General features: G+C 41.5%; 1 protein-coding gene across 6 annotated transcripts in view; it reads right to left on the bottom strand.

Moving 5' to 3' along the window:
- Nucleotides 1-12,598, bottom strand: part of LOC148335247 (pleckstrin homology domain-containing family A member 7-like) — an 80,084-nt gene that overhangs the window by 6,826 nt on the left and 60,660 nt on the right. For 4 of the 6 annotated variants that reach the window (XM_088297978.1, XM_088297979.1, XM_088297980.1 and 1 more), the window contains 14 exons: nucleotides 11,628-12,174; nucleotides 11,170-11,253; nucleotides 9,442-9,618; nucleotides 7,406-7,459; nucleotides 5,668-5,733; nucleotides 4,338-4,418; nucleotides 4,117-4,266; nucleotides 3,298-3,399; nucleotides 3,100-3,211; nucleotides 1,690-1,820; nucleotides 1,212-1,409; nucleotides 887-977; nucleotides 709-821; nucleotides 87-278 (listed from right to left, as the gene is read on the bottom strand). In XM_088297978.1, the coding sequence (XP_088154104.1) occupies nucleotides 87-278; nucleotides 709-821; nucleotides 887-977; nucleotides 1,212-1,409; nucleotides 1,690-1,820; nucleotides 3,100-3,211; nucleotides 3,298-3,399; nucleotides 4,117-4,266; nucleotides 4,338-4,418; nucleotides 5,668-5,733; nucleotides 7,406-7,459; nucleotides 9,442-9,618; nucleotides 11,170-11,253; nucleotides 11,628-12,174 (2,098 nt within the window). The remainder of the gene's footprint in view (nucleotides 1-86; nucleotides 279-708; nucleotides 822-886; nucleotides 978-1,211; nucleotides 1,410-1,689; nucleotides 1,821-3,099; nucleotides 3,212-3,297; nucleotides 3,400-4,116; nucleotides 4,267-4,337; nucleotides 4,419-5,667; nucleotides 5,734-7,405; nucleotides 7,460-9,441; nucleotides 9,619-11,169; nucleotides 11,254-11,627; nucleotides 12,175-12,598) is intronic. The other 2 variants (XM_088297981.1, XM_088297984.1) reach the window with 1 other exon arrangement.

Genomic DNA, 12,598 nt, shown 5'->3' with positions numbered 1-12,598 from the left:
ATCCCTGCTAGGTTACTATGCGGTTGGCTTCTGCGGGGAAGCGCAGGGTTGGAGGCCGTCGCCGCCGCGGGGTGGAGATAACGTACGGAGGCGGGCGGTGGGGCGCTAGAGCGCTCGCCCTGGCTGAGGTTCCGCTTGCGTTCGCGCACCAACGCCCTCTGGTGGCGCTTCATGCGCTCCAGCTGCTCCTCGGCGCTCATTCGCCCACCGCGCTGGGATGGAGGCGCGCCACCCGAGTACTCGGAGGACAAACACTCCAAGGCACTCTTGGGTCGCTCCTGCTAGGTGACACACATGAGGATCGTGATGATGATGTACCTTTTACCTCATTTTTCCACATTAAATCTTTCAGATACTGCAGTATTTGGTTTTACAAGTCCTCTGTTTAAAACAAATTGAAAAATAGTTGAACAAAAAACGGATTGGCTTCCGATTTCAAAGCTATTACATATTTTTTATTTTTTTTTGTGTATATGTGATTAGCTCACGCATTAAAAATAAACTTGACACCCCCATGGTAAGCGCTTTGTTACAGCTCCAGCTGTTGTAAAATGCGCTATATAAATAAAATTGTATTGTATTAACATAGAGAGTTTGATAAACTAACACTATGTATTTTTTTGTCTTATCCATTGGTTTAAATTCCATTCAAGTCTCCACAGAAAACAAGTTCTGAGGCAGAGATTAGTAGATGTGACGACGACTCACCCTGTCCACTGCGGTGCCGGGGCATCTCCTCAGCGTGACGAAGGACGAAAGGGCATTGGATTGGTTTGCCATCTGCCATGACGGGCCCGAAAGACCTGCCCCAGCGGCACGTACTCAAAACAAAGAAAAATGCCTTGTTGGATTTCCTACTATACAAGGTTGTGTTATATTACAATACCTTTATGGTCAAGACACTGATCGTCTGCTTCGTTGCTGTGGTGAGTGATGGCCAGCAGCTCGGGTTCACTTAGGAACGAACGCAAGTCAGTCTGCAAGCACACAGAAATAAAATCATGTAGTTTCTGTAGCGATTAAAAGTGACGCTGACGTAGAACGGAAAGACTGTGGAATTAACTGTTGAATTGTACAAGGTGAAAATTTAAGTTGGGAGTGGAAGGATGTGGTCAATATATAAATATTTCTTATTTTGGGAATTGTATTGTTAAAAAAAAGGTACATTTGGTCTGGTCTCCTATGAACAAGGAAAGACTTTGTGATCGTACCTTAGAGTCGCCATTGAGGGCATAGTGGCCGCCTTCCCGGTCCCGCTTTCTCTCGTCAGATTGCCGCTTGAGTCCTCGCACCGACATGTGGCGGATGACCGCTGACGCCTCCTTGGGTAGCGGCGGCACGGCGGGCGGCGTCTCCTCGCAGTCGTATAGGTGAGGGAGGGGTGGTCTGGGGGGAGCGCCGTCCTCTGCCTTTGAGGACACCATAGCAACAAATTGGTCTAAATTGGTTTGAAAACGTCGATAATTGTGGACAGCAGAGGTGAATGTGAAAAACAACACTCCATTTGGGAATTTTTGGTCTGCAAATAATGATTACTTTAAAAATTGATTGATGAGTCTGTCAATTATTCAATGAATCAGATAGAAAAAATCCAAACGATTATTCAATTCACAAAATTGATTATTAAATAATTTGTCAATAATAATTGAACATGTGCTATTGATGGCGTTGATTTCTTGCTTCACTTACCCATTTTGGCACAAAATTGTGGGGCAAAGTTTGCGAGAAGACGCTCGGGACAGAGCTACGGGGAGGCGGCTGGATGTTGGCACTGGAAGAAGGCACGCTGGGCTCTGACACGGAAGGCACTAACTTCCTCTCTACAAGCAAGTCAACAAGAGACGACAATGGAATTACCGCACACAGAAATTTACCTTTGTAAAACAACTATCAAAGAATTTAAATGTCAAATTTAAAATTGTAAACGTTTATCTAAAATGGATTTTAGGAAGGAAGTTTAAAAGATTTTTTTAAAGACATTTAAAATTTGAAAAAATGATCAAATTCAACGTAAATTTGGAGGAAGTGCACTTGCAAAAATTATTAGTAATATTGATAAAGAATTTCAAAACAATTTACACAAAGAAAATTATAAACAAAAATTCTATATAGTAACAATGGATTGTTTTAAAAGCTATTTAAAAATAATTAAAAAAGAAATGTGCAGATATTTAAAAAATGAATTTAAAGAGGAATTGAAACTAAATACATATAACACATATTTGTTTAATGGTAAAAAAAGAAATTTAAAAATGAATGATTTCTATTTTCAGAGATAATTACTAGGAATAAATAATAAATAAATAAAAAGTCCAAAGAAATATTTGATACCAATTTGAATAATTACCAAATTATTCATTTAAAACAAATGTTTGATAAAAACTGATTTTAAATGAGTATTTTTAAAATAAAATCAAACTTATTGTAAAAGAAAACTCAGAAGAAACAAAAGAATTGTACCACTATTTTTTAAAGGACTGTCTTAATAGGTTAGGCTTGAAAAAAAAACACAATTTGATTTGCAATTTTCTTCACAATGTATACCATCAAAAACCACAACGTTATTACTCACATAATGCAAGGACACTAAAGAGGTTTTGTGCTTTAAGTTTTTAAAAATGGTTCAAGTAAGACAACACCTACTGTTCTACTTGCCATCAAGTATACAAGGATAATTTTGCAATTGTGTTGTTTTTTTTTTTTACACAAAACTCTGTAACATGTTGTGCTAAAGTACATGTTCTTTGTACATAAATCTAAGATTATATAGAAATATTTTTCTTATTGTTTTTTCTATAGACTAAACGGCTTCAAACAAAGAGTGAAATTCAGATCATGGAATTGAATCTCAGTTCTAACAGAAATGGTGAGTGTAAAAACAAACTTCTGCAGCTTGTTCAGCCGGTCAGCCTGCAGTACTGAATAAACTGCTTGGTTGCTACTAAAAAGTGCCATTCGGCGTTTACCGCCTCAAGACAAAGCTACTACACAACATTGTCAATGACTGTTGGATCTTCAGCTCAAATCCACACAATTACAATAACAAATAATTGTATTTATTCTTTTCTTTTATATTTGAGAAGAATCCACCCAACCAACCTGGGTTCTGCACAGAGTCGATAGTGACTTTGTAGTTGCTTTTGCTGCTGCTCAGTCCCGCCAACACATCCTCGATCCTCCACAGCTCGCGTTTCATCTCGCCCTTTTCTTGCTGCGTCGTTGAACGTGCACACAAACACAACAGAAAAGTGGACGCGTGTGAATTTGCTCCTGTCCTGATACAGTACCGGACCTCACCTGCGAAGTGGCGCTCTGGTTCATGCGGGTCTGCAGCGCATCTCTCAGCTTCTCCACAGAATTTTCCAGCCAGCCATACTCGTCCCAGGCATGCGTCATTTCCTGCGGCATATCACAGCAACATTTTCTTGAAAAAAAAAAGTCATACTTTGGTTTCCACAAAGTACAGTAAATATGAATCCAAACGTTTCCAGCATATTTAAAAGTAATTTAAATAAAAAGGAAAATAAAACAAATACTAATAAATGAAATTGTTGTAAAAGATTATGTTCAAATTTTAAAAGATACTTTAGAATTCATTCGAAAATACATTAACAGGAAATTTAGAGATGGTTGAATACAATACATTTATTTCAAAAACAAAAATAAATTTAACAAGGACTTTAATAAGACTTGGAATTTAAATATAAGAGGGAGAAAGAAAAGTACAAATATTTTCAACTCATGTAAAATGTAAAAATGGAATTAAAAATAAACAACAAAAGTTAACTAACAAAACAATTTATTTAAAATAAATAAAATCATTACATTTAACAACAATATGTGCAAAGTGAAAAAAAAATATTTTGAAAAAGTATGGAATTGAAATTGATTTCAAAAATCTGTGAAAATTATTTATGAAGACCATTCCGAAGTTATTTCAAAATAAGTGTACAGGGAATTTGTGAATAAAGGTAAAAGGAATTTAAAAAGAAGCGTCAAAACTCTCAAAAAGGGATGCGATGGTAGCGAATAAGGCACGACGCTGGGTCCACAAAAAGTTACGCATGGATGAGTTTGGTGTGGAAGAACAAACGCCCATCAAGTATTCATTTTTACCGTGGAGAGTCGGGATATCTGGGCCCTGATGGAGACCAGGTCTTCTTGCAGGAGTCTCTGCTGGTAGGCAATCTTCTGCACATGGGCAGGCTGCTCGTGAAACAGCTCCATCTGCTGGTGGGACACGTCCAGCACGCTCTCCAACTTGTCCTGAGGGTTGTGCCTTGTCATTTATATGTGTACGCTGGTATGGCAGCTACGTGACAAGACGCCTCGTTCACCTTGTCCTTCTTCAGCGAGCTTATTCGCACTTCCAAGTCCTTCAGGATCTTGTCTTGCTCGCACAGCCGACTCAGCTTCACCTGCAGGGGGCAGTAAAGAGCTTTTGAGTTCGTATCAGGTGTGTCAAGTTTAGTTTGACACATGACCTGATTTCTACCGTGTAGAAAAGTAAGTTTAGGCCAGTGTCTTTTAACAATCTGTTTGCAGGATGCCGCAGTGGTAATATCCCACCTTTGCGGTGTTGCACGTCAAATGCAAAGACGGATGGATAATCGCCGGGACTCGAGTTAAGGTCATTACACAAAGCGGATGCGTTTGGCTGACAGCTTGAATTACAGTCAGGGAGGCAACGTATCTCATTAATAAAAGTGTGATTATACCGGAGTAAAGGTTGCTTCACTTTATCAAGCCCGAACATTCGCCTAATACTGTTGCACCGTGAACAAAGTGCAAAGTGCTCCCCCATGTAGGAAACTTGAACTGGTCACCAGATGAATAATTAATCCTGCGGTTTTTTTATTCAATCCACAGCGCCACTGTGAGATGTCATCCGCGTATTAATTTTACGCTCATAAATATGGAGATGCGAAAGCGGCCGTTTCAAACACAACAAGGCTCATGTTCCATTTACAGTCCAAAAGCTATCCACCAAATTTCGTATTTTAATTAGAAAGGAACTTCACAGACTTCGAGATCAAATTCAAGTTATTTTGTGGATTAAAGTCATAATGGGAATACAAATCATACTAGTTGACAGTGAATCAAAGTCAGGCAAGTTATAACGCGACTTAAAAGTGCACCAGTTACTATAAATAGTAAATCAAAGTATTACTCATTATAAAGTGAATTAATCTCATACTAGTTATGAAGTCAATTCAAGTCATACTAATTCCATTCAGTTGGACAATTCCAAAGTATTGTTGGTTATAAGGTGAATTACAAGTCATCTTGATCTTATTAGATGGATTACTAATTATAGGGTCAATTAAAGTCATACTTGTCACATGGTGAATAAAAGCCACATTTGTTTTTCAGTGAATTTAAGTATTACTAGTAAGAAAGTAAATTAATACTAGTCGTTAGGTGAATTGTTCTCTTTCTATAGTGAATAAAAGTTATACTAGTTAAATGATGAACTAAAGTCTTACTAGTGCAAAGGCAAATAAATAGAGCGAAAGTTATGTGGTTTGAAGTTTTACTCATAAAGTGAATAAAGTTGTATTAGTACTAAGGACAATTAGTGAGTCATACTTGCACCCAGTGAAGTTGAACTAGTGGGAATGTGAATTAAAATTGAATTGTAATAATGTGATTTCAATTTGCACTCACGTCCACATCACTCTCTGCCACCTTGACAGGCTTTCCCGATGCCTTCAGCGTTTGACTTCCGGCCACCTAAAAAAAACATCAATCCACATTTCATACGTCTACCATCAAAAGTAAAAAAAAAGTCAAATGGCGCGGAAACGACGCAGACTGAACGCCGACTACTAGGCGGTGACGCAACCTCGCGTGCATGACGACAACAACAAAAATATATCACATGGGCTGTTGCCATGGAAACCAGGATGGACACTTTGAAGCCCTGCACTAAATGCGTGGCAGGGTTCTACTGTGTTAGCATAGCTCGCTAATACCATTGACCAATGAGGGGTGGGCAGTTTTTGACGGCGGCCCATTAGGGCAGCAAATAACTTACGGAATTGAAGAGTATGAGGTACAGAAAGTGGTTTTGGAACCATTACAGAACATACTCTTACCGTTGAGGCAAGAAAGTAATGTAACTGAGCTCAAATAAACCCTGTGCTCATTTCAGTGACGCATTGAAATCAATAGAGAAAAATTATGTTTTTTTCCCCATTCAGGCAGTTTATAAATTGGGCCTGAGTTGAAAGTACAAGCACAGCATGTTGCTGTAAATGACCACATAACAATGTCCGTTTGTACTTTTACCTGTTTCGGTTATGGCTATCATTTGCAACCCGTTTAGGCAGAAAACGTGTTTGTTGATAAGAGCAAGAGAGTAATCGATTTAAACTCTTGATCAAGATAAAAAACAATCATGACCGTTGATTCTGACAGTAGCCCATTTAGGCAGCTGAAAAAGTGCATAAGCAAAAGAATGAGCCCACCATGTTGTTGGATTCACGACTAAACTTTATAATTCTGTACTTGAACCAGGTTTTTATTTGCTGCCCATTTAGGAAGAAAATATTAGTTCAATTCATCGCACAGTGTACTGTTGCTGCCTCCATTCAAAGGACACAATGTCATCCTTGTGATTGGTGTATTACACACGACCAAGACAATCTTTAATAATGAAAAAAAGAATCAACTCAAATCGATCATGCCCATCCAACCAATTTCAGTTATCAATCAGGTGTTATGATCACACAGCAGAAAGTCCCGCATCATGGCAACACAAGATGCAGCATTTCATAGATGGCGCTAGAAGCAACGGGCTGATTTTCCACCACCGAGCCACAGCCACCACAGCCACAACGCATGCACTGCCGAGCCGTCCCATGCCCACTTTGTGACGCCGGCGTCTTCTACATCGCTGCGTTGTGTACGTGTACATGTGTGTGCGTGGCAATGAGTGGGACGAGGGGGAGGGGGGGTTGACACATGGCGGCAAGACACGTGATGCTGTTCACGAGTCAATTGAACAGTCGCCTTCACATGCATGCACGAGAACGCCGTATATGGAAGGAAAGGCGCCCACATACACACGCACGCGCGCGCGCACACACATACACGGAGCTTACGGTCAATAGAGGCCTGAGAGGCCCAGCAGTGCAGTGCAGTAGCAAACTGTGAACTGCGAGGATCAGGGGCTCTAGAGCTCTGATCTGCGAGTCAAGAAAAGAGCTGCAGTCACATGATGGCAGCCCCCTCGGGTTAAAACAACTCCCATTATTGATGTTATTATCATGATCATTTGTGAGCTGCATGGTTGCAATTAATGTTGAAAGAGGGCTGGAGACGCGCTGGGCTCACATGCGTCAGCAAGGTTATCAAGAAAATCAGCGTGAAGGTAACCATTAGAAAAAAATAAAGGTCTGACCTTCAGGTCCAGGAACTCCAGGTCCTGCTTCAGCTGCTTGTATGTGTCGTCCACCTGCAATCAAGCAACATTTTTATTGGAATATTATCACTAGGAAATTCTAAATTGGTTGTGAATGCTGAGCGCCCAAGTTGCCATGCCAAAATGCGAAAGGAACTAATTAATTGGGGACCACGAGGCTTAATTGACACATAACAGCTTTTGGCTCCCTTAGCAGAGTAGCTTGCCATCATTGAAATATATTAATTGGTTAAGTATGCGGGGAATGTGGTAGATAAATTCATTTATTTCAGTAGTTTAATTGAACAAGAGAAACTCATGCAGATTAACCAATTCCAACAGAATTTCATAATGCTTTTTATTTTGCATATCATGTAAATATAATACTGAGATGGTACATTTGTTTAGCTGTAATCTATAATCATCTAAATTATTTGTGCAAATTGTGTATTTCACTTTGTATGGTGGTGAATCTGTATGATGAGTCTTTCATAGTACATCAAACAAATTTCACTTCTTGTATTGAACTACTGAAATAAATGAACTTTTCCACAATATATATTTTAGAATGATTCTCGACAAATCACTATAATCTTGGTATGAAATTAGTCTCTGTTATGATTATATTAAATTTTGAATGGGTTTGACGTCAGGGCCTCTGCTAGGAGTCGATTAACTCATTAGCAAACAAAAACGGTAGTAAATATATTTGTTTGAAATGTCGACGGCTGTTAAAATTGCCCAGAAATCTCAAACAGCTTGTTTTTTTCATCATTTTATTTTATTTATTTATTTATTTTTATCTTGGTTGTCAAGACGGAGGACCATAGATCAGATCACAGTATTAAGCTTTGTGGGAGATATATCCCAGCTGTCACCATAACTTCAACATTCAATGAAGGAATACCCCTCCAAAATAGTTTCTGGCAATGCCACGACGACATTGCGTTATGATTTCGCCTCAACTATTCTTGTATAAGGATAATAGAACACTTGTCCCAACTGAAACACATTGTTTGCCCTTAAATCATGTTGGAATTCATTGAGCAACATTGTAGCTATCAGGAGAGAAATACACAGCTCAGCATTCACACTCAAATCAAGTGATATTCGCATGGATCACAAATATGTTTCAGCCCATTTATCTTAGACCAGAAGCGGCGTCACTGCTACAACCACAATGCTAACACAAACCAATGAAAACACATCAGCCCCAATCCAGCCAGCATCACTTCCACAGTCAGCAAAGCAGCCAAAGCAGCTCAGAAAGCTCCCATGCGACATGACAAAAACAAAGCACCACACGGTAGCCGAGCAGCCGAGAGCACATCATGTTACTTCCTCTTGGTACATGTGAGCCCGTCCAAGATGAGGATTTTGAGGTAGAGGCTGCCACTTAACACATTGCTGACTGACATCTACCCCCTGTGCTATATGCTCTGCTATGTGGTTACTTTAATTTACTAAACATGCTCAAAGCACTTTTAGATTATATACTGTGTCTGAGGATTTGTGGATTGTTTTTAATTTTTCGAGACTTTTTAAAAATATTTTTTTACCCTTTCCCACACCCAATTTTTAGTACAAAATGCATATTAAATGTATATATATATATATATATATATATATATATATATATATATATATATATATATATATATATATATATATACCAGCACTTGAACATTCAGCTATGCTGTCACTGTGGGGGGGGACCCAACAAGGTGCAGACACAATGCTGTGCTAATTTTAGACTGTAATTTGGCGACTTGGGGATGAAATGCTGAGTGAAAATGCAATGACATTTTTATGGGTGCGTAAAGCGATTTCAATTTGGAGTAAAGTATCAGAAGGGTATGGGAATCTCCAGAAGTTGTGGCAATACCGAGTTTGCACTTGCTTGATCGGAAAGCTTTAGCTCCACCCGTGGTCTCTATGGTAACGAAAGCCGCACATTGGTATACGGAGGGTTTCTTTCATAGGGGCAACCTCTACCAGGCCTCGCTATGATGAAGGCGGTGGGGTGGGCCGCCCACCTGTGTTTCGCCCAACAGACTGAGGTGGGTTAGCGTAGGAGGGGGGCCGGCGTTGAGGAGGAGGCTGGCGGTCGACAGGCCGTGACGCTGCAGCTGCTCCAGCGTGTGCTGGCGGGCGGCCGCCATCTTGGCCTGTTGCCGGCGCAGCTGGATGAGCAGCAGGGTGAGCTCATCGGGCTGTCCGACGTCATCATTTTGACCACACACACACACCAGAGTGTTACGTTGACACCAAGCAGTACACTTCACTTCTGTTTGGTAGGGTGCACCTTCTTAGACCAGGTTTTTCTGTCAGAAAATGTGACGGGTACCTTAATTCGCCTACGACTCGTACTGGCACATCAAATGGAAGGTGCCAATCTAATGATAACTCAAAACCTTTAGACCAGGCTTGAACTTTAACCTTGAAGGCCCAAGACTGTCATGAAACCTTCCTTAATCCTTGTTATAACCCTAATATGTGTTTGAAAACCTAACGCAAGCTTGATACCAAAATTCTGACATGATACCCTATTTTGAAACCTTAACCCTTGCTTAGAATCATAATTTGAAAACCTAAGCCTGTCTTGAAATTCTAATTTGGGACCACCACACATGAACGCTTGTTTGAAACCCCAATTCATCCATGACTTGCAACGTTAACACAGTTTGGAACGCTAACCGTGGCCTGAAACCATAACTTGAAACATTAACACTGTCTTAAAAATCCCAATTAGAAAATCTGCCCCTTATTTTAACCCTATCATTAATTTGAAACTCTATTTTAAACCCAAAACCAGGCTTGAAACACCAATTTGAAATGCTAAACCATGTTTGAAACTTTAACAAAGGATTGAAACCATCCATCCATCTTCTGTACCGCTTCTCCTCACTAGGGTCGCGGGGGGTGCTGGAGCCTATCCCAGCTATCTTCGGGCAGTAGGCAGGGGACACCCTGAACTGGTTGCCAGCCAATTGCAGGGCACACGAAGACGAACAACCATCCGCGCTCACACTCATATAGGGGCAATTTAGAGTGTTCAATCTACCTGCCTTGCATGTTTTTGGAATGTGGGAGGAAACCGGAGTACCCGGAGAAAACCCACGCGAGCACGGGGAGAACATGCAAACTCCACACAGGATGGCCGGAGCCGGGATCGAACCCACGCCCTATGCTGTCTCGCACTGTGAGGCCATCGTGCTAACCAGTCGGCCACCGTGCCGGCAGGATTGAAACCACAATATGAAACTTTAAGCCTGACTTCAAAAACTAACTTGCTTGAAACTCCAAACCAAAGGATTAAAACCTTCAATCCAACCTTGAAACCCTAATTCAGGGGTCCCCTGTTCCTCGAGGGCAGGTGTCCTGCAGGTTTTCCCTCTCTCCCTGCTGCAACACAGCTGATTCAAATGATCAGATAATCAACAAGGTCTGTAGAAGCTAGATAACGATCGCTCAGGTGTGTTGCACCAGGGAGAGGTGGAAAACGGCCAGGACACCCTCGAGGAACAGGATTGAAGACCCCTGCCCTAATACTTGTTGGCAAACATAGCCGAGGCCTGAAACCCTAAACCTGGCTTGAGCCCTACATGAAAGCCTACCGTAGCTGAATTGAACTGCATAAAAGTATAAGTTAGAGGATTAGCATTACTGGACAGTTAATAACCGAGAGCGTAAGTCATCTACAATATTGGTTAGTGAATGGATATAGATATTTAAAAAAAAGAAAAATGGTTTCAGCTGCATACCGTTTTGCCGTGGAGGCTGGGCGCACTGACCGTGTGCGTCATATAGTTGGATGGTGGTAGAGAGCGTCTGTCCATGGTGGATGCCTGCAGCACACAAATCATGTGTTAATACAATTTCTTAACTAATATACAGTTATAACTACTTAACACAGTTGTGACGGTTCTCACTGACTGTATGGCCGTTGGCACGCGAGGAACTTCAACAATTAGAATTGCGCTCAGTGAAGCATTTGGTGCCCGGGCTGGACTTTGGACATGCCTGCTCTAACCCAACACTGATCTTTAACATTAACATGAAACCATAACTCAGTCTTGAAACCATACTTTCAAACCTGAAAACCGGGTTCGTAATCCCTGTTTTGAAACAATAAATTGTACTAATTGGCTTGATTGAAAACAACCTGACTTAAAACCATAGTGCAGTCTTAAAACCCTAAATGAAGAGCCAATGATTTTACCTTGAAGACCTGAGACTTGGTCCTGCGAGGTGAAATGCCAAACATCGCGTCCACTTCCGACACACCGGCAGAGGGTCTCACTGTCACGCGGTCGACCGGCGTGTGCGGGCGGCGGGCAGGTGACAAGGTCCTGCTGGTGCCGGGCGGAGGACCCGGCGGTGGGATGTCCACAGGCGAAGGAGGTACGGACACGCAGCGTGGCGGCCCGTTGTGCTTGGCAGCTGAAGGAAAGGCGGACGGAGGCCGGGCGCCGAAAGGGTAGTCCGGTGCCGGTGTATAGAGGGGCGCCGTTGGGCTGCCGTGGCGGTACTGCTGCCGCTGCTGCCACTCGTACAAGTGCAGGACCGTGTTGGAACCTGGACCACCCAGATCGGGGGTGAGTCGGAAGTGGCTCATGCGGTCTTGGGCGTACTTGTATTCGCCGAGGCGGGCCAGCGGGGGACTGTGTCGTGGGGTCTTCGGCAGGGTCTGGTGAGCGTCCAGTGTTCCGAACTTGGGTTGCGCGGGCGGCGTTCGGCGGGGGAGGGTGTTGTCTCGGGATGGAGGACTGTTACAACACACACTAGAGTTAGACTACAGTGCATCTTATAAGTATTCACAGCACCTTTTTCACATTGTAAAAATTTTGCGCAGAAAAAAAAAAAATAACATCATCTTCAAATATAGCAGTAAGATAAATGTGGGAAAAGTGAAGCGCTTTAAATACTTTTCGGCGAATTATGTATCCTAGGTGATGAAGCAATCAGTAACTAGAGAGTCTGGTCTTATAGTTTAGGCTTATGCTGAAATAAAGGCAAAGGAACCATGAATTAATATGAACGACAGCTTATCCACTAAAATTAGACTAAACAATTTTACTTGCAGTCTTTAAGCATTCATTAAACAAGTTCACAAAATTCTACCAAACAAGTGTGATAATTCAGATTACAATAATAATGCAAAAACATTTGTGGCTTGATCACTTCAACTTT

This window comes from Idiotropiscis lumnitzeri, chromosome 6, assembly GCF_059441095.1.
Source record: "Idiotropiscis lumnitzeri isolate Australia: NSW breed Sydney's pygmy pipehorse chromosome 6, RoL_Ilum_1.0, whole genome shotgun sequence".
In the NCBI taxonomy this organism is placed as follows: domain Eukaryota; kingdom Metazoa; phylum Chordata; class Actinopteri; order Syngnathiformes; family Syngnathidae; genus Idiotropiscis; species Idiotropiscis lumnitzeri.
Note: the sequence above shows the minus strand (reverse complement) of the source record. Positions and strands in the feature narration are given on the sequence as shown.